Source organism: Nuphar pumila, chromosome 15, assembly GCF_984573655.1.
Source record: "Nuphar pumila chromosome 15, dmNupPumi1.hap1.1, whole genome shotgun sequence".
NCBI lineage: Eukaryota > Viridiplantae > Streptophyta > Magnoliopsida > Nymphaeales > Nymphaeaceae > Nuphar > Nuphar pumila.
In genome coordinates, this window is record NC_143263.1 from 31,318,606 (window position 1) to 31,340,139 (window position 21,534).

General features: G+C 38.3%; 1 protein-coding gene across 1 annotated transcript; it reads right to left on the reverse strand.

Annotated features, from left to right (window-relative positions):
- Positions 1–280: 280 nt before the first annotated feature.
- On the reverse strand, positions 281–12,460 carry LOC149815012 (uncharacterized). Its single transcript, XM_089988452.1, has 10 exons — positions 11,803–12,460; positions 11,601–11,695; positions 11,144–11,211; positions 10,993–11,036; positions 10,530–10,607; positions 10,285–10,438; positions 1,367–1,516; positions 1,153–1,266; positions 587–652; positions 281–508 (listed from the first exon to the last, which is right to left on the reverse strand). The coding sequence occupies exons 1-10, from the start codon at positions 12,078–12,080 to the stop codon at positions 398–400; spliced, it is 1,158 nt and encodes a 385-aa protein (XP_089844578.1). The 5' UTR covers positions 12,081–12,460; the 3' UTR covers positions 281–397.
- Positions 12,461–21,534: the final 9,074 nt, after the last annotated feature.

A 21,534-nucleotide genomic window follows, 5' to 3' on the forward strand; every position in this document is an offset into this window, starting at 1 on the left:
ACAATGCAGCAAGTATAGACCTTTTGATAGATAACTCAGATTTTTAAACATTCATTTTTTCAATTAAAGATACCAATATATAAAGAAGCAGAGAAGGGGAAAATTCATGTACAAAAATGAACACTGGAAATTTTGCTTCAAGCACAATGTCACATAATCCACATGGTCATTAGTAGGTCATATTATAATACCTAGATATCCAAAAATTGTACACCATGTCAAAACTATGAAAATAAAAAAATCATGCATTCTCTAAAATACACGAGAAAATGAGAAGAAAGAAAGAAAGCAGAATTGACATGCATTGCCATCTAAAGCAAATGAAAAGAGGATCAATTACAAAACCCCTTTCCTTATTCATATGGTTTTAATTTATACACAACAATCAAACACTGAGTTATGATTTTTGCACATCATCAGCAACCAGGGCAGCAGCAAGCCATTCTGATGCAGATGTATGTGCTTCAGGCTCACATTGCACCAGCAAGTCTAGAGGAGTCACTGAGATCTGTATATACATAAAGCCCACAGTAAATCAGTCAGTATAGTTTAAAATTTAACAAAAAGAGAGAGAGAGAGTACTCACAAAGCCATTCTCAATGGCCCTGAAATCAAGATCTTCATCATGATCTTCTTGTTCCTTCTCTACAAACTGCATTCAGAAATTAATGGGCATCATAGTTTCATTTCCGATTTTCAAATTAAATTGAAATAAAGATAAATGCAAACAAATTCTACACAGTGACACTGGTATACAGATATCTATTGAAAATGGTACTATCAAAATGCATGTTAGGTCGGTAAGGATAGGCAATTCTAAATAGTTGCAATATAACCATGGAAGATTTATGAGACTGAAAGAAACCAGATACATAAAATAGAGAAAGGTAAAAAAAAGCAAAACCATTACAAGAAAATTGATCAGAGGCATCAGATCATTGAGCTGTTATTATGCTATGACAGGACAGTCAAACGTCCCACAAAGATCCACCTTTTAAGAGGTAAAGTTGGTAATGTTTGCGAGACCCAGGGAGTTTTTTTTTAGCAAAAAATAATCGTCATTGATAAAGTTATTTTTCCCAATACTCCGAGTAAGAAGCAAATCTGGTAGTATTACAAACAGGTGATGGAAATTACATGAAACTTGATTACCTCTAGACGGAAGTGCTTCTTAACTGCTCCTCGTTGAGGTTCAAGCTTTCCATGTTCAGCTATTGATTCTATCTCCACAGTCTTCTTTTGTGCATTTAGGCGACGAGCTGCACCCTGAATAACAAATTCAGCTATCATTAACATAACTGTGGAGTAGGCTACAACTCATTTCATCTAATATAAATGCAGGTTGTCTTGATAACGAAAAACTTACTGCTGCAGATGCATCTCTTCCAAGCTGTGCAAGATGAATGCCTAGGCTTTGTTGGTTAGACATGAAATGTCCAGCTGGGTACCTGCTTGATGTTACTGCTTTCCATGTGGGAATAGATCTCCATTGACTCTGCCTGGTGATTTTGAATCCCTAATTCAAGAACACAAAAAATGACCAAGAGATAGCTTGCACACAATAGAATATGCAAAATAGAGTAAAGCATTACACTGCACTGAGCACAATCATCACATAGTATTAGCCTAATACCATCTGAGATTTGTTTTAGGACAGTAAAACCATCTGAGATTAATGAATACAAAATCATATCATGGCAAATCAATGCAGTAACATTCAAGCATGTGCAAGATGATACATATGCAGAGTTAGCTGCACTGCAGTCTTTATAGTTCCAGAATTAGTCAAAAACCACTCAGCAAGGCCAGCAGGTGTCCATTGCCTAACTATGAAGCAGATCAAAGCTTTTCCTACTTTTGGAGATGAGCATTCTAATTTTAAGTTTACTAATTTTCTTCCATTTCACCCCCATCACCCCCACGACCACCATCTTTATAGTTCTAGAATTAGTCAAAAACCACTCAGCAAGGCCAGCAGGTGTCCATTGCCTGACTATGAAGCAGATCAAAGCTTTTCTTACTTCTGAAGATGAGCACTCTAATTTTAAGTTTACTACTTATTTTCTTCCATTTCACCCCATCATCCCCACGACCACCATCACTACTTCCACCATTACCACCACCGCCACGCCACCACCATTATTTATCACCATGCCACAACCATCATCACCATTACCACAATTATCCATCACTACTATCAGAACCATTGACACCATCATCATCACCATTACTGCAATGAAATAGTGGAAAATACAAAAAACAATGTTACTAAGAGCTTTACAAGATTACAATCACAAAAGTGCATAAGCACAAACCAATGTCACTAAGGGCTTGCAAGATCGCAATCACAATGTGCACAAGCACAAGTCCACTATAGGACAAAACAATAGCCAATAAGGGACAACAACACAAGCACTAAGTGCATATAAAATATTAAGGAACTAAATAGAAAAACACAAAATGTAAAAAATATTCATCGTTATTGAGCATAATTGCTTAAGAGAAGCATTAACAATTGAGGAGGGGACAAAGCTCCTTTATATATACATTACATGGGAGACACCAAATGGGAGCTCCTAACAGTCATATTTATGACTGTTGGAGAGCCTCCAATGACTCTATGGTCTTTTGACCATAGAGCCCTTGCTTAAAAGGGCAAATTACAAAAAAAAAACTGTTTCCAATGAACAGTCCCCATTACATGAGTAAAATAACAAAAATACCCATTACATGAGTAAAATAACAAAAATACCCTTAAAAGATATTTACCTATTACATTATATATATATATATATGTGTGTGTGTGTGTGTATACATCTTAACAATTACCACCACCACCATCCATCACCACCATTGTCATGGCTATCCTAGATCACCTGCCCAAGAGTGTCATGAGTGATGATGGCTTATGTGAAGGTTAAACAACTTTGAAGGTACAGGGCTGCAAGGACTATGGGGCAGTGGGATGAATAAAGCATCAACATCCCACAAAACTTTCACATGATGGCCCTGTAAATGGACAGTTATCAGGCAGGATCATGTACTGGTGTCCATAGAGGTCTGAATCCATATTGCAAAAGTGGCATATGATTTTATTATAATCACTTCTTCCATATTACCCACCATTTTCTCTTCTTCCTTGATTTTTGTTGAAATAAAGGGGTTGATATGTTTTGACATTATTCCTCGGTCTTGAAACAGCATAAGCACCCTCATCCTCATCCTTAGAGGGAACGGCCAACACAGTTTGACTGATTTTATTCATCCTCAATCTAGTTTCTTCTTCACTTAGTTTGGTAAGCACATCTTCCAACGGAGGAGAAGAAAAAAAAGACAAAAGAGAGGATCTAGTTTATTTGAACTCGGGTCTAAGCCCATCTAAAAGTTGAAGAAATGATCATCTTCTAATTGTTTGGCCCTCAATTCAATTGCCACTCCACTCCATTTAGGTTCTAGGAGAGCAAGTTCATCCCAAATAGTGGATAGTTCGGCAAAATATTCTCTAACGGACATTTCCCCTTGTTGAAGGGTTAATGCCTTCTTTTGGAGATAATATTTATGGAACAAATCTCTTGAAGTATATATTCTTTTAAGATACTCCCATACTTGAAAAGCCTTCATGAACTTCAATATATTTGCATTTATTCTCGTTTCAACAGAAGAGAAAAAACATGAAAGAATTTTGTAGTTTTTCATCTCTCATTCTTCATGCCTTTTGTTGTATTTTTCAAAGGCTTTTTCTCTCTCTTCACCATCAAGAACCTTTATTTCACCATTCTCAACAATGGTGATCTTAGGTTCAGATTCGGGAATGGTTCCTTTGACATAACCCCAAAGACCTTCCCCTTTAATGTGAGCCTCCGTATTATCGGCCCAAACATAGTAGTTGGGGCCATTTAATTTAAAACCAAGTGAAAAGTGACTCTTTTTCACCCATTAGAGAGGGAAGAATGAAGAATTTATACGTACCACAATAAGACTTTTAAATCTTACTTGTAATATCCTTCTAAAATATTGAGGGAAAAGAAGTCCCCACTCCAATCACCAAGAAGCCAAAGGCATGCTTTTCGAAGCACCCGCAAATACAAAGAATCACACAATCTTCAACCTTGCTTTGATACCATGTGAAAATATCTCAAAAAGAGATAATGTGTATTCAAACACCAACTCCACAAAGGGATACGTGCACGAAGGCACAAGAACACTTGAAAGAAAGTACACAAAGGTACAAAGAATAGCCAAAATGCAAAATATATTGAATCTATAATGAACAAGTTGGAGGAATCAAGCTCCAAGCTTTTAATAATAAACAAGGGGGTCTTCACCCCTATTTATACACATAGAGGAGACCTTGGAGGGGCTCCACTAGATGTTGGAGGGGTCCAACGTCTAGTGTTGGACCCCCTCCAAGGTGTTGACTAAGTCAACAATAAAGAAAAAGGGAGAAAAAAGGAAAAAAGGAAAAGAGAAAAGAAAAAGAAAACAGAAAAAAAAGAAATGGAAAAAGAATTACAAACATATTCACTAATGTGAATATGCGTAGAAGGTAAAAAAGACAGAAATACCCCTAGAGGTTACATGATGTAAAAAATGAATATATATATATATATATATATATAACGATAGATACATATATTTATATGTATCTCTCTTTATATATATATATATATATGTATACAAAAAAGAGATATAATTTAACACCCTCTCTCAAACTTAGGGCGCAATGACCGAGAGTTTGCCGAGAAAAAACTTGAATCTAAGAGAGCAGAGTGCCTTGGTGAAGAAATCTGCCAACTGATATTCTGAGGTCACGTACGAAAGATCTATAACTTTTTGCAAATATGCTTCTCTAACATAGTGGCAGTCTATCTCAATATGCTTTGTGTGTTCATAAAATGTGTGTTTTTTAGCAATGTAGATTGCACTCTTATTATCACAACATAACTTTGTGGGTCATTGAACATGAATCCCCATGTCTTGTAGCAATTGATGAATCCACACAATTTTTATGATTGTGGAAGCCATGGCTCGATATTCTGCTTCTGTAAATGATAGAGACACCTTCTGTTGTTTCTTGCATCTCCATGAGACCAGGGATTCACCTAAAAAATGCAAAAACCTGTAGTGGAGTAACAGTTATTTGGGTCACCTCCCCAATCAGAGTCATATGCAAATGCAATTAAATTTAATTCAGAAGATGAGGAAAGAAAAACTCTTGTTTATAGTCTCCCTTATGTATTTGACAACTCGGAGAACGGCGCCCATATGGACGGATGTAGAAGCGTGCTAGAATTGGCTTGTAGTGTGCACAACATGTGAGATGTCTGGCCTTGTGATGCTAAGATACATTAGAGACCCCACAAGTTGTCGGTAGGGGGTAGGATCCTCCAAAGGTATCCCATCATCGATCTTCATTTTTTATCCCACAATTTCAGGGTTCTCACAAATTTTATTGTCAGTAATACTTGATCTATCAAGAATCTCACATGCAAGTTTAGTTTGAGACAAAAAATAGCCTCTATGAGAGTAGGCTACCTCGATGCCAAAAAATTATGTCAGATACCCTAAGTCTGACATTTCAAACATCTCTTTTAAAGTGGTTTTAATACTTTTAATCCCCTTTATGTCACTACTTATCAATATATAGCAGTAAAATCACAATTCCTGCATCAGAGTTTTTGACAAACAGAGCAGTGTCACTGTAGCATGAAGTAAAACCATCTTGAACCATTACTTCATTAAATCGATCATACCAAGCCTTAGGGGCTTGTTTTAAACCATAGAGCGCTTTTAGCAAACAAACTTTTCCCTTTGGTACGTCCATGCCAGGAGGAGCATCCATATAAACTTCTTCATTAAGGTCCCCATTTAAAAAGGCATTTTTAACATCCATTTGGTAAATGTTTTATTTTTTAATAGATGCAAAGGTGATCAAACATCTTACAGTGACTATTCGTGCAACAGGAGCAAAGGTTTCTTTGTAATCGATGTCGTATTCTTAACTATATTCTTTTGCAACAAGGCGGGCTTTATATCTTTCAAGAGTACCATCACTCTTGGTTTTGACCTTAAAAACCCATCTACATCCTATTGATTTCTTTCTTTTTGAAAGATATTGAAAGACCCAAGTTTTGACTTTGTTGAGTGCTCTCAGTTCGTTATCCATTGCGTCCCTCTACTCTATCATTTTCTTAGCTTCTTCAAAATTCCTAAGTTCTTGATATGAATGAATGACACTAAGGCATGCCTTATGTTTTGGAGAAAAAGACTCATAGGATATAAATCTAGAAGGATTTTTCCTAGATCTTTTGGTTCTTCGTGAGTGGTTGAAAGGTTCACTAGGGTCACTATACTTTTCTATTGCACTTCTAAAGATATTTTTATATCTATGTGTATAGGTAATTGGTTCAACTATTATCTCTTCTTCACGTTGGATGAGTAATGAAATACTTTCACTTATATCCTCATCCTCATTCAATTCATCATCACTAAAAAAATCTTCATTTTTAGATAACAATTCAAACAAAAAGGAGTAATCGGCATTATCTTCATGAGTTTTGTGTTCTTCAAAACCACTCATATTTTCTAAAAAGTTACGTTTCTTGAAACATATAGTTTGTCATTTTGAATATTATAACACCTAAAACCTTTTTGTGTTTCCGAATATCCCAAAAATGCACAAGGAATAGCTTTGGGAGATAGTTTATCATTCTTGTCGGTGAAGACAAAACATTTACAACAAAAAATTCTTAGTCTATTGTAATCGAATTCTTTTTTATACAAAGTTTCAAAGGGGGATATTTGATTCAAATTTTTGGATGAAAGTCGATTTATGAGGTAAACCGATGCAAGAGCCGCTTCGGCCCAAAATCTTTTTGAAATTTTTTGAGAAATGAGTAAGGTCCTTGTAGTTTCTATTATATGTCTATGTTTTCCTTCGGCTAATCCATTTTTTGTGGTGTTTTGGGGCAAGACTTTTGATGAACAATCCCATTATTTTCAATATAACTTTTGAAATCATTTGAAAGGTATTCTCCTCCGGAATCGATTCTAAGAATTTGTAATTTACTATTGAATTGATTTTGTATCATCATATGAAAAACCTTAAAGGTAGAGAAAACCTCATGTTTATGTTTAAGGAAGTATATCCAACTATATCTTGAGAAATCATCAACATAAATAACATAATACGAAAACCCTCCCTTAGACACTACGGGTGTCGGTCCCCATGCACAATTTTAAAAGGCTTAGTTGAAAACATAGTTCTTTGTCCAAAAGGTAAGCTTCTCATTTTACCAAGAATACAATCATTACAATTGAAGTTGTCTTTACATAAAGTTTTAGCAAAATGTAAACAAAAAAGCTTGACAATATTTGGATGCCCAAGGCGTTTATGCAAAACATTTATATATTTATGTTGGGCAACATTACAAAAAGTGTGTTTTGGAATTTGAAGAAAGTCTATAAAGTATAGATCTCCCTTCCTAGAGCCTTCCCCAATCAACTTCCCGGACCGGCAATCCTGTATCCAACATTTATTTGATGAGAATTTGATATCACACCCATGATCCGATAGTTGAGAGACGGAAAACAAATTTAAATTTAGTTGAAAGAAATAATGTGTATTGCAACCTTTCTTTGATACCAAGTGAAAATATCTCAAAAAGAAATAATGTGTATTGCAAACACCAACTCCACAAAGGGATATGTGCACGAAGGCACAAGAACACTTGAAAGAAAGTACACAAAGGTACAACTATTTATACACATAGAGGAGACCTTGGAGGGGCTCCACTAGACGTTGGAGCCCCTCCAACGGTTAGAAATTTAATCGTTGGAGGGGTCCAACGTCTAGTGTTGGACCCCCTCCAAGGTGTTGACTAAGTCAACAATAAAGAAAAAAAAGAAAAAGGGAGAAAAAAGGAAAAGAGAAGAAAAAGAAAAAAGAAAAGAAAGAAATGGAAAAAGAATTACAAACATATTCACTAATATGAATATGCATAAAAGGTAAAAAAGATAGAAATACCCCTGGGGGTTACATGATGTGAAAAATGAATATATATATATATATATATATATATATGTATATATATGTATATATATATATATGTATGTATCATACATATATGTATATGTATCTCTCTTCATATATATAAATATATGTATACAAAAAAGAGATATAATTTAACAACTAGTTGGTACCCCAATTAAAATATAAAAAAGTACACAAAATATACATAAAAATATGTTTAATTCTTTTACTAATAAGATGTTTTTATTAAATAAGTACAAAATTACACATGCTTTCACAAAATATATTTAGACAACCAAAATATACATATATATATATATATATAACTGTAGACACACATATATATTTCAATTATTCATAACATATTCAGTATAATAAACAAGATATGCTTTCAACCTTTCACAGCAGCACAATAACACATACATATATAAATAACATATTACATAATTCATAATACTAAACATGCTTTCAGGCTTTTATAGAAAAATTCATCAGAAATAAAGTAACACACACATATAAAAAACATAATCAATTAAATTTAACTGTTTTCAATGTTTCACAAAAAAATCCCAAAAGCAAAGTAGCACACACACACACACACACACACACACACACACACACACACACACACACACACACACACACACACACATATATATATATATATATAATAACTAAGCATGTTTTCATGATTTCACAAAACAAATCACACAAACACAGACACATATATATACAAAAAATTAAAATATATATATAAATAACAAAAGACTAAAATGCCCTCCTACCCTAAGCGGAGACACCTTAGTCGCTGACTAGGTGCCTAGTCGGTAAAATTGGTACCTTTTAAGGTACCCACCTAGGAATTTCAAAGCCTAGGCGTTTTACTTAGACCTAGACTGACTAGGCGGACTAGTCGGGGCTTTTGACTACATAGTTTATACTCAATAGTTTTGTGCCTTCAATAGCACCAAATATTATTCATAAGGTCTGATCTACAAAAAAGACCTAAAAAATATGAAAAGGTGATTTATACTCAATAGTTTTGTGCCTTTAATAGCACCAAATATTAACCCATATATATATATATATATATATACTTATCTTTCTAAAAGTTTTTGTGATGGACCCTGTCCCCACAACCATACCTATGTAACACAGGCTATAACTGAATTTCCTTCACACACACATGCATGAAAGCATAGCAAAGACAAAGTCATATTAAATTTGATAAAAGAGTGCAATAGGAAGGGAGGAGGGGAGGAGGTGGCACTGGGAGGATTCAGATAAGAAGCAGATCCAAGTCTGCTCATACGAACCACTGCAAATCCCCTTTGTTCCAAACTGTCAAAGTGCTCAATCTCAAGTTGGACAAGCACATGAATAATATCTACCTTGGATTCCTTGGTCCAAAAATAATGATCGACAGATCCTTTCTAACCAAATATACCACCAAGATGTCATCCTCGCCCATCTCCAAATCCTCATCCACCTCTCACAATGCTCCTAATCATACATCTTTTGAATCATCAGGGTGGCACCAGTTTGCCTTCAACTGATTGCATTCCTTCAGCTATGCTTCTGGAGAATAGAACCCAGCGCCATCACAATGGCATACTAAGGGCACGTTTGGAAGAGAGAAACACTCTCATAGGAAAAGAAAGTTTTGCCTATGAGAGTTTTTTATATGAGAAGTCTTCCAAAAGAAATTTTTTCTCTTGTTTCTGTAGCATGAGAAAAACAGAGTGGGAAAATGTGAAAAAATGAGAGAGAGGAGGAGAGTGGTGGTGAGGGTGGTGGGTGGTGGTGGTGATGGTGAGATGGTGGGTGATGGTGGTGAGATGGATGGTGGGGAGTGTAAAAATAAATTTTCTCTTGGTAGGAAACATTCCTTCACCCCATCCCACCCCTCCTCAATGGAAGAATGTTTCTTATCAAAGAGTATACTTTTTATAAAAACTCTCTCAGCGAAAAAGTCTCTCCTGTTTGGAAGGGTCAGAAAATCCGAACAGATTTTCCATTTTGCACCACTTTTTCTACATCTTTCTCGCTTCCAAACGTGCCCTAAGCAAACAGGTATCCAACTATATCAACTTTTTAATTGCATATAATGCACCGGTCCACTATCCCCACATTAGAAGTTTGTCCTCAGAAAATGGGACAGATGTTTCACTTGTGTTGTCTAAGGTTTCTGCCATTATTAAAATGGATATTCTAACAACCATTCGGAAATAACAGATTCAAAAGAAATCTACCTTGTGTGTAGATGGGCTAGAAGGGACCTCAATATTTAATAAGCATCCCTTTAGGAAGATTCCCTTCTCAATGTCCCGGATTGCTGCATTAATCAATGGCAAACAAACATTGACTGCTTCCTTGAAATCACTGTCATGACTTTCATCCTTCTTCCTGGCAGCCATTTAAAATGACCAAGTGATCAAGTTATTAAAGGATCTAGACTAACACTGAGTATTTAAAAACCTAAATGTAGGTCACTCACCAGTTCAGTGAAATTGACAAAGAAGGTATCCCAGAAAGTAAAGCCTCTCTGGCTCCTGCAACAGCACCCGAGTAGATGCTGCAAAATTTTACACAGGGAATTAAACACTTGGAAAAATTGTAAATACGTTTGTAGAAAAGGGATGAACATCATCAATGTGCCCTTTTGAGAAGAAACAATGGTGTTGGCAGGATCTTCATTAAGGATTCTGGCATCTTGAAGCTGATTAGCTTTTAAACTATAATTTTCAGGAAAAAGGAATGACGTTTGGTTGACATATTGAAAGAACACCACTAAATATTCATAAACGAAAAATGGGATTCAACAAAGGAAAAAAAGCATCTCTGTTGGGGTATGAATGTAGCATTAGAATTAAAAAAATAGGTACTGTCTATGAGTAGATAACAATGAAAATTCGACACACCAACTATGAGAGCAAAAAAAATGCAAATCCTAGACTTACATATGATGACCATAACTCGAACCCTTGTTAATTCCGCTGATTACCTACATCAAAAAGAAAAACCAAATGCACTTCTCTGAGTACTCCACAATCTATCGTATGAAATCCGAGAAATGAAACACGCACTCTTGGATTAGGAACATATTCCTACCAGAGCAGGCTTCGACCAAGAGAACAGCGAGCCCGACAATGCTAAAGAGATGCAATCAGCCGGAGTTCCTATACAGTCATTGACACAGAAAGTTCCGGAATCATAACAAACATCAGCATTGTCGCAATCAGCAACCAATGAGAATAGCTACGAGCTAACAAATCAATCCAAACATCATGGCCCTTAAAAAAAATTTGACCAAATGAAAGAAGTATCGGAAATCATTAGCTTAGTTCCATAACAAAACTGAATCACACAATCATTCAAAGGAAATTGGCTTTACTCCTTGTAATCCTCAACATTCAACCCATTTGGGCTCAATTATAGCATTTTTGAATTAACATAAGAAGCGAATTCAAACTCTAAACGAACAAAATCCATACCAAATAAACAAGACCAAAAATTTCACAAACTGAAACGACAGCAAGAATTACCCAATGAACAAGGCCTATCATACCAGACACTTCATAAGCAGTAGCCCCATTGATTTCCACGGAGCTTACAGAAACCGTCTCCCGCAACGTCACCGAGTGCCCCGATACCGATTTATCTCTTAATCCCAACAAAGAAAAAACCGTTTTTCCACCACTTTGAATAAGAACCAACACAATATGCATATCAAAACGAACCAAGTAGCTTCATAAGAGGAAGAAACTCACGATTCCGAAGCACAGACGTGAACGTCGCATCGGCCATCGCGAACGAGCGCATCGACGAGCGCCTTCAGCCCTGGCGAGTCGATCCCATCTCCACTCGTAACAAGAACGATGGGCTTCCCGTCCTGCTTCTCCCTCTCCACCGCAGTTTCTGCGGGTCCTCCGACTCCCACCTCTGCCTTCGACTCCTCCCCCCCTTCCCCACCTTTCCTATTCATCAAAACGTCCTGTAGATTGGAAACTAGAGACGGAGGCAGGTAACTGTTCTTCACCGACGTCATCCTGAGCCCAAAAAACAGCCAAAAATCGAGAACAATCGAGGTAACAGAGAGAAATCTCGAGTACCCACGATTTCTTTCGATCAGAAACCCACAACCCAATTCGGGAATGAGAAGATTGTGCTCGAATTTGAGGTACCCACGAAAGGGAACGCCCTCGAAACGACGATTTCGTATCCCTCTGCTAAATTTAGTGGAGGATTTACAGATGGGCTCGGATAGGAAGGAGCGTTGAATGAGAAGTTGGCTTGTTCGTTCAGCTGAAAAAATTTATACAATTTGTTACAAGAAGTCAAGAGATTTTAAGACGGATTCTAAGTTTAGGGAGTGAAATTTTATTTTCCCTCGGGGTATGCGGAAAGTACAGAACCAAAACAAAGCGTAACAGGAGGAAAGAAAGCTGGAGAAGATATTGATTGGGAAGTCTTGTGGGCAAACAGATGAGTATGGGTCTCATGAATCATGTATCATGCTATATGCATGCATGCATGCATGCATACATACATGTGTATGCAGGGTGGCCATCGAGCCCGATTAGGGCCCAACTGACACCGTGACGACTCACATTCCAGCCCGAGCTCGTCCTAACCCAGTGATAATTGGACTCACTTCAGGACCTTTACGCCTGACCTATTTAACAACTGGCCGGGCCTGTCAGACCTTGTGCACTTTGCCATGGGCCAGTCCCATTCGGACCCGATTGAGCAATTTGTTTGGACCCGCCCCAAGTTTAATCAGGCACAACCCGAAACAGGCTTGGTACCCAACAGCTCCTTGGGTACCCAACCCTATGACCCGATTAGGGCCCAACTAGCCTGATCGATATTCCAGCCTGAGCTCGGCTCAATCCAGTTATGGACTTGAGTTTTTTAGACCAGACCTATTCAACGGGTCTATTCTCGTCGGGGCCTGCGCATTTTGCACAGGGGCCCGGTCTGATTTGAGCCAGACCCTGCTCAAGTTTAATCAGGCCCCGACCTGAAATGAGTAGGGTACCCGACAGCCCATCGAGCACTCTGCTCAGATGGCCACCCCTATATGTAGGTATGTAAATGTATATCAATGTGAATCTGTTTGCATGTATGTAAGCTTTGATGATCTATATTCCACTGTCAAAAAGATGAAAACTTTTTCTTTTATAACGAGAAGAAACCACAGGTATGGTTTGGACCATAGTTACCCAAAGCTTCTTGTTACATTCAGAAGCTCACTCCGACAGCAATAAACTCTTGCTGCATGGAGAAGCTTTAGGAAACCGGCTCCCAAAAACATGTGGAACTCGATTCCCTTAAGCAAGAAGCTTGCTTCCTCTTTGTTTCCCAAATAGATCTCTTTCTCTTTCTTAGTGTTTCTCTCTCACCTTGCATGTTGGTTTATATCATTTTATACCTTGTTCATGTCATTTCTTATTTGCCTTTTGCTTCTTAATGCTTTCTATATGTTTTCTTTATATTTGTCAAGTGCCACATCTACACATCTAGCTTCCTACTTCATATTATTTTTTAACCCTCACTTCCGGCATCCATTTCATTTGCTAGTAACTAGTACCATGTTGATTGTGACCCTGTTTTTGTCACGGGCCTATTTCCTTCAATGGGCCAGTGCGGCGCTACGGTCCTTCCTCACCGCCGCAAGCCTACTCATCAGCTCGCTTGCCGATCGCAGAAGCTTGTAATCAGAGAGCAAGAGAGAATAGAGAGAGAGAAATTGCAATCACAAGAAGCAATCACAACGAGGGTGAACAAAAGAAAGCTCAACGCATTTACTTCATTCACAATTTTGCCCGCAGGCTATTACAGTTCAAGTATATGGGCTGCCCCTTTAGGGTATTGATTCACCTGAACCGGGCAGCTTACATCAGACTCAACAAAAGCAAAACAGACTCTAAGTGCAACTGTACACTGTAAGTCGCAAGGGAACATGCTCCCCCCTTCAAATCATGCGCCGTCCTCGGCGCCATCTGTTTCGTGGTAAGCCCTGACTTCAGTCGGGTAGCGGCTGTTCATTCGAAATGCAGGCTCCCACGTTGGTTCTGTTGTTTCCTCCCACTGCACCAAGTATTTCTTCGCATGTCCCAAGTAGTTGACCTTGTGGCGAAGGATCTGACTGAGGTGCTTCTCGGCCCGTTGAGCTGTTGGGGCCCTCTGCATGATGGGAGCGCGTTGTGGCACACTGCGTTCCGGGTCTCCCTCATCTGGATGGAACTGCTTGAGGTTGCACACGTGGAACACTGGGTGCACCTTGAAGTCTGGGGGCAACTCCAGCTTGTATGCCAGCTTGCTCACCTTCTTTGTGATGGTGAAGGGTCCCTCATACTTTCTAAGTAGTCTGCGGTGCCGCCCGCGGAAGATGCCTGTGCGACCAGGATATAGCTTCACCAACACTTGGTCCCCAACTTGGAACTCTGCGGGCCGACGGTGCTTGTCTGTCCACTTCTTCATTCTCTTTGTCGCTTTGTGTAAGAATGCCTTCGCCAACTCATTCTGCTCGTGCCAGTCGCGAACAAACTGATAGGCGAAAGATGACCTTCCCTTTTCTTGTGCGGCAAGAGTGTGTGGGGTCAGTGGTTGCTGCCCCGTGGCTATCTCAAACAGACTGTGGCCTGAAGACTCGCTCTTCTGCAGATTATAACAAAAATGTGTCACATCAAGGAGCTTCACCCAATTTTTCTGATTGGCACTAACAAAGTGCCTAAGGTACTGCTCTAGTATCCCATTGATGCGCTCTGTCTGCCCATCTGTCTGCCGATGGAAGCTTGTTGAAAACAGCAAATCAGAGTCAAGTAGCCGAAATACTTCACGCCAAAACTTGCCCGTGAAGCGAGCATCGCGATCACTCACAATGCTCTTTGGTATGCCCCAATGCTTCACCACATGCTTTACGAATAACTCTGCAGTCTTATCTGCAGGACACTCCTTGGAAGCTGGGATGAAGGTGACATACTTAGAAAAACGATCCACCACGACCAAAATAGAACTGAGGCCCTCTACCTTTGGCAGACTAACAATAAAGTCCATAAAGATGCTTTTCCAAGGACGTTCTGGAATTGGTAGAGGCTCAAGGAGACCGACAACCTTCTGGTTTGTCCCCTTATCTTGTTGGCAGATGAGGCATGTTCGCACATACCCCTCAACATTGTCCCTCATCTGCGGCCAATAGTAGCCGCGCTCAAGGAGTGCTAAGGTCCGCTCCTGACCAGGATGGCCGGCTCATAGTGTATCATGGCATTCCTTAAGCAATTCTCGGTGGAGGCTTCCCCACCGCGGCACGAAGATGTGTCCCCCTTTTGTTACGAGGAGACCATCCTGTAGCCAAAATCGCCGAGTCTTTCCTGCCTGCGCCAAAGAAACAAGGTGTTATGCGGTCGGATCCTGCTGCGTACCTTCACGGATGCGGCTCAACAATGCGCCCTCCAAGTGCACTTCAGAAGGCTCCGCGCGCACAGCTGCTAGTTCAGCCCTACGACTTAAGGCATCCGCCAAAACATTGGTCTTTCTAACCTTGTACTCCAAGGCAAAGTCAAACTCAGCCATCGAGCTTGTTTAGGCATTGCACAAGTTTTGATAAGGCGCCACGATATCTTGCTCACAAATCGCAGCCTGTCGGCGTGTCTAAGGGTGAGAACCTATTTATAGAGTTCAGTATGAGATGTGGATTACTTATCCGGGAGAGTCTTCTCATACGAAAACCCATCCAAGAAGAGTCCTTTCACCTTGAAAGACGTGCAGGGTGATTGAGATGGGATAGGGATAAGCCTCAAAGCTTATCCATGTATTAAGTACAACGAACAATAAAAGGATAGTGTCATCAAATAGCAAATAATATTTTGTGATTTGTCGTACTATGACGGATGACATTCTCATTTTTCCATCTGGTAATGGATGGCAATTCATTTTATTGTCTCGTGACAAACAACGATTAGTTCTGTCATCCATGTGAGGGTGTCCAATTCTTGTTGGGTGCCTGTAAATACTTGTCTTCAAAAGATGTTAGCAATTATGCATCATAAAATTTTGGTGTCTACAAATGTCTTTCTTTATCATTAATCGATGTGATTCAATTTATTATAAAGAATTAGACACTCAAGGCTTGAAATACTAAGTCGTCAAGATTTGATTCAGTCCTGCCCAACAAGGTCGGGCTAGTGTTTGAAAGAAAATTGGATTGTCGAAACCGTGATTGGTCTTACCGAGCGAGATCGGTGCTAATATATAAAGGAGATAGTTAGACTGTCAAGACTATTATAAGTCTCACTGAGAAAAATCAGATTAGTCTAAGGATAACTGGATTGCCAAGACCATTTAGTAGGCTTGCCGAGCAAGGTTAGTGCTAGTGTCAGAAGGTGAACTGGGTTTTCAAGACCATTTGTGGTCTAGCCTAGTGAGGTAGGGTCAGTTTATAGATGACTGGATTGCCAAGTTTATTTGATCACTTTGCCAAATGAGGTTGGGCCAACATCTGAAAATACTTTATTTATAGTAGAAAGAGAAAATGATGAGCTTCAGGCAAGGGTAGCATAAAAGAAATATGGCTCCCTTTCATGTCTTCTAGGCTCATTTTTATTTTTGATGCCTTTTATGAACGATTTTCTTTTTGAGAATTTGTAGGGGCAAACATCAGGAGTCCTACATCTGATGTGGGTTCATGGATAGGGTGAAGTTGTCCTAGTAAGGCTTTATGGTTTAGATATCTTTCCTAAAATGATCAATTTAGACGTAAGACTTCCTACCTCAGTGAAGAGAGTCAGACATACTTTGGTCAGGTAGCACTAGAGATATGGCAGATCTTTCTATGTATTTTTTGGACTCAAGATCATTATGGCTAAACTCTTTGATGTATACAATGAACTTTTATGAAGTAGGACTCATACATTTGTAATAGAGTTTGTAGCCTATGACAACTATAAATGATTGATCCTATAAGGTTATGGATCTTTGCTCTTTCTTTAAAAAATAGAACCTTTTTAACAAGTTGATTTTTGTACTTGAAATTCATGTACTTTAGACTTTCCTTCTCTTAGATTGGTCCAAGATAGTGGCACTCGACTTCACCAGTACTTTTCTCCTCTTCTAATTTTGCCTTAGTTTCAAGTGACTAGTTATAGAGATATGAGATTCAGTCTTAAGACATTCCTATTTGGTTTAGTGGTCCCCACTAAAACTTGAACTCTGAAGGACTAAAGCTTTATGAGAATGCATTCAAGTGCATATCTTGTCCCTTTGTGAATTCTCTAAAGTCTTTGTTGTTAGCTCGAAGAGGCTTTACTTTTGCTATCCTTTGACTTAAAGCCTGACAACCCTGGGTCTCATGGCTTTCCGATCTACGAGGGATGCCTCTAGCTATTCAACCTCTGCCTCCTAAGGTCGTATGATAAGAGCCTTCCACCTTGTCATATGTCTAGAGGTAAATATTAACTTTCTCCTACCTCTTTTTTTTTCATTCCAACCTCTGCCCGTGAGGCAATTATATAACCCAAGTCTGCCACTATGTCATAGATCTAGAGGTAAGTATTAGTTTTTTCTTCTTCTTTTCTTTTTTTTTTTTTCTTTTCATTTTGTTTTTTGCTTTTTCTTATCAAGATAAAAGAAAAGGCTCCTTAAGAAACCAACCTATGAAGCTTATTAGAATTGAAAGTATTCAACACCCAACTTTTTTCCTAAAGAGTTAGTTGCCTAAGTGAGTTTTTGTTGGTTCTACATTCATGTATTGGTACTAATCCAGTGCCCCTATAATTCATCCTTATAGACTTATGGGCTAAAATTATTGAATTAAAGTCCCTTAGTTTTATTGTATTGCTACATTATCTCCTCCTAAGAATTAGATGTCTTATGTGGTAGACTCTTAGGTGTAAAGACATACTTTAGGAAAAGACTATTTTGAAGAGAGCTAGATCCATTTTGGGATAAGATCCTTGACCTTTAATGATCTTTCAATAATACACTTAGCATCATGATGAAACTCTATCCTCTTTCTATGACTATTGGAGCCAAGGTAGACTGAACTGTCAAGATGGTCCTGGGTCTTGCCAAATGAGGTCAGATCAGTTTAAGGACGACTAGGGTATGAAGACCATTTTGTGGTCTCGTCAAATGATATTGAGGTATTATATAAGAGAATTGGGATATGAAGACCATTATGGGTCTCATTGAATGAGGTCGAGCCAATTTGGGGATTTATATGATTGGTTGATAGAGGTTCATTCTTGCCTAAGAGATTTAAACTTTGAATAGCTTTACAATGCCCTATCCTTAGGTTTTGCATATGTTTAGACTCTTTTGATATGCCCCCACATAGTTTTGACATAAAAGCATAATTGAGAATGATTAGAGAACAAATAACTTTCTTAGTTTCATCAACAAAAATAATATGCTCCTACAATGAGGAGGATAACTTGGACCTCAGGAGAAGAAAATATTTTTTTAATTTTCTTGACTTTTTTTATTTATTTATTTGGATTTGATTTTTTTTGGGTTTTTTCAAAAACCTATTTACAGAGTCTTGGTTTTGAGAGCTTACCTGACTCATGTGAGATATCATTTTCCCTTCGTACTGCTGTGACTCTGCCCTGACCTGTGACTGCAATGTTCTGAAGGTGGTATCTTCCTTTTGATGAAGGAGAGATGAAGGGGTCTAGGTCGCCTTGTAGTTTTTTCTGTCCTAAGCCGAGTCCTTCTAGAGGGAGAGTTAGTCTTGTGTTATCTGTCATGTTTGGTCTTTTCATTGAGCTTATGATGGTGGACCTCTTTTTGAAATGATCTTTCAGGACCCATGTGGCCTTTTCTCTTTTACTCTTTTTTTGTTCAGGCTCTTTATAGCCTAGACCATAGGTTCCTACTTTGGACATTGCTGGGAGAGGATCTCTTATGCCTCACTGATTTTTTTTCAATCCTTGAAAAGGTTGGTACCCTATGTTGAAGGTGCTTCTCTACCCATTGAGATATTCAGAGACTTGTTTGTGTTCAGGGTGGCCTCTAAACTGAGAATCATCTATCCTCTTATTGTGCTTGAGGCTTTTGTGCCGAGAGATGATTTGGTGAGAAAAAATCTTGGGTGAGAGCACAAGGAGGCTGTTTTTTTTGTAGGATGTGATCTTTCTTGCAAGGCATAGGAGGGGAGACCATAGTATAATCGTTTGGTGGATCCGGGCGAATCATAGTTATCTGAGAGGACGTTCCTATAATTTCTTCTTTCTCCTATAGAGTGTATTTTTTTTATACTTTCATGCCCCGTTGGTAGCATACTCGAGGAATCACTAATGGCTCATAGGGACCGTCACTATATGAGATGACTCAAGGAATGCAGACCACTGTGTCGGTGAATTCTTTGTGCTCGCTTACCCATTTCAGAAACCATTCCTCTCTGGGCTCACAAGCTTGAACTTTTTTTTCCTTATTGTAATTTGTCTTCATTTTTTTGGGATTATTCTTGCTCTTGATTTACGAGAAGGTCACCATTTTTATCCTGCTGGCCATGGACCACCATTAGTTTATGAACTCATGAGCCCCTTATTCTTTTTTTTGTTTCAGGTCATACAACTAGCTTATGATAGGTAGGGCCTTAACATTAAATCTGAATCACTTCGTGAGCAGGTTGATGACCTGCTTACATTCTCTAATATTTTGAAGGTTTAAGGTGACAAACCATTCTAAGGCTTCTCCCTTAAAGTTTTTGTGCATCCAATTAATTAGCCTTCTATCATTGTTTCGATATTTGGTCATACTTCACATAAATAAGAACAAATAAGTCTTTGAGTCTCTATTTTCACTAAACTTTAGGAATTTTAGATGAGTCTCATTATCCTCGACGCCTTACCCTTTTGATGGAAAGTCATTCATGAAATATTCTCTTTGATCTAGGTTCATATATCCCATCATCAAGATTAGGCTTTAGATCACGTCTTCCATTGATTTAATCTTTCTGTTAGACTCAGACGACATGGTTTGGACTGCACGGGTCAGCCTGGATCTGTGGACTCTCTTCTTCACAGCAGACACTTGGGACTCTCCCGATTGACTGAGCTCTCTATTCTCTTGCGGCTTCAGAGTTCGTTTGGTCCTTTTTCTGGTCTCTCTATCAGACTGTGCCCTTTTATATTCAAACTCGTGGGCTCTTCTTTCAGCTCTTGTATGTTCCTGTCCCAACTGTTTATGGATTTCTCTCATCTTCTCCTTCATCATTTTCAGATTTTGTTTGGTCTGTGCTACCATATCCTCTTTCTTGGACTGGGCTTTGAAAGTCAAAGTCATAGGGGTTCATTGCTTGGTGGGCTTACCTATGCTAGAACTATCCATCTTGTAACCCATATAAGAGACTTTATGAGACTAATGGGGGTGTCGTTCTTCAAACCAAACTTAAAAATATGAGGTCTTGGGAGTTTGTCTTTTAGTAGACTCATTTGTGGTAGAACTATCTGTCTTGTAACTCGTTTGAGAGACTTTACAAGATTGATGAAGGTACTTTCGTAAGTTGAACTCAAAGAACATCGGAGCTTTTTCCTTTTGTTGGTCATTCATAGACTCATCAGGGATGTCAATATGAGTCCTTTCTTCAGGATCCTCATCAAATATGATGTTTTGCATCATATAGGTGGCATCCCGTATGTAAGATTCTCTAAGGGTGATTCCTCTATAATGGATTGGATTTGGAGTTTTCAGGTCTTAGATCAAGTACTCATTATATCCCAAACAATTGGTCCACATGACCCATAATAATTAACGAGTGATTTTCAAAATAATGGGTATCCTAGAAAGTTGTATCCATTGATTTGCATGATCTCTGTAGGTTGTAAGGTTTTAGGGTTCTCTTCTGGGTCTATACCGATATACCCAAGCTAACAACTTAAAAGTATTAGTGTGGATGATATGACTCTAATAATACTACCATCGATATACTCAAGCTAACAACTTAAGGGTACTAGTGGTGTGATCTAAAGATCCAAATGATAAGACAAGAGATTTTTGAAAAAAAATTCAATAAAAAAACTTTTTTCTTAAGAGAATAAAGATAAAAAATAAGAAGCACACAATGAGATCAAACAATGTCTCAAACAAACCCTAACTTGCTGGAGGTTGTATTTTTGTATTTTCTATGTGATATGTATTTTCTTTAGAAAGTATATTTAAAATGTGATAAAACCAAAACCTGATATGTTTATATGGACCTAATGCAAATCCTATATTCAAAATTAAAAAAAGAACCAACAAACAAAACACTAACATGCTACGTTAAAGAGGATGATATTATCTCCAAAAAGAAAAAAAAATCATGAGATTTAGATTCTAGAGCGCGAAGATACACTATTCGAAATGCCAAAACACCGGTGAGTTTTTCTGCCCAAAAATGACATAGCAGATTTTTTTCAGAGAGTTTTAACCAAGAAAATTATTTTTATAGATTTTTTCTCTCAAAAGATCAGAGAAAGCTTGAGATTTCAGCTTTAAAAAAAAATAGTTTTGTC

What these genes read in the sequence shown, in the direction of transcription:
- LOC149815012 (XM_089988452.1), bottom strand. Translation starts at nt 12,080, where the DNA reads ATGACGTCGGTGAAGAACAGTTACCTGCCTCCGTCTCTAGTTTCCAAT. An exon ending in TCGAGTTATGGTCATCATAT is followed by an intron (nt 10,608 to 10,992) that starts GTAAGTCTAGGA and finishes AAAATTTTGCAG; the next exon opens with CATCTACTCGGGTGCTGTTG. An exon ending in AGAAGCACTTCCGTCTAGAG is followed by an intron (nt 653 to 1,152) that starts GTAATCAAGTTT and finishes TTCTGAATGCAG; the next exon opens with TTTGTAGAGAAGGAACAAGA.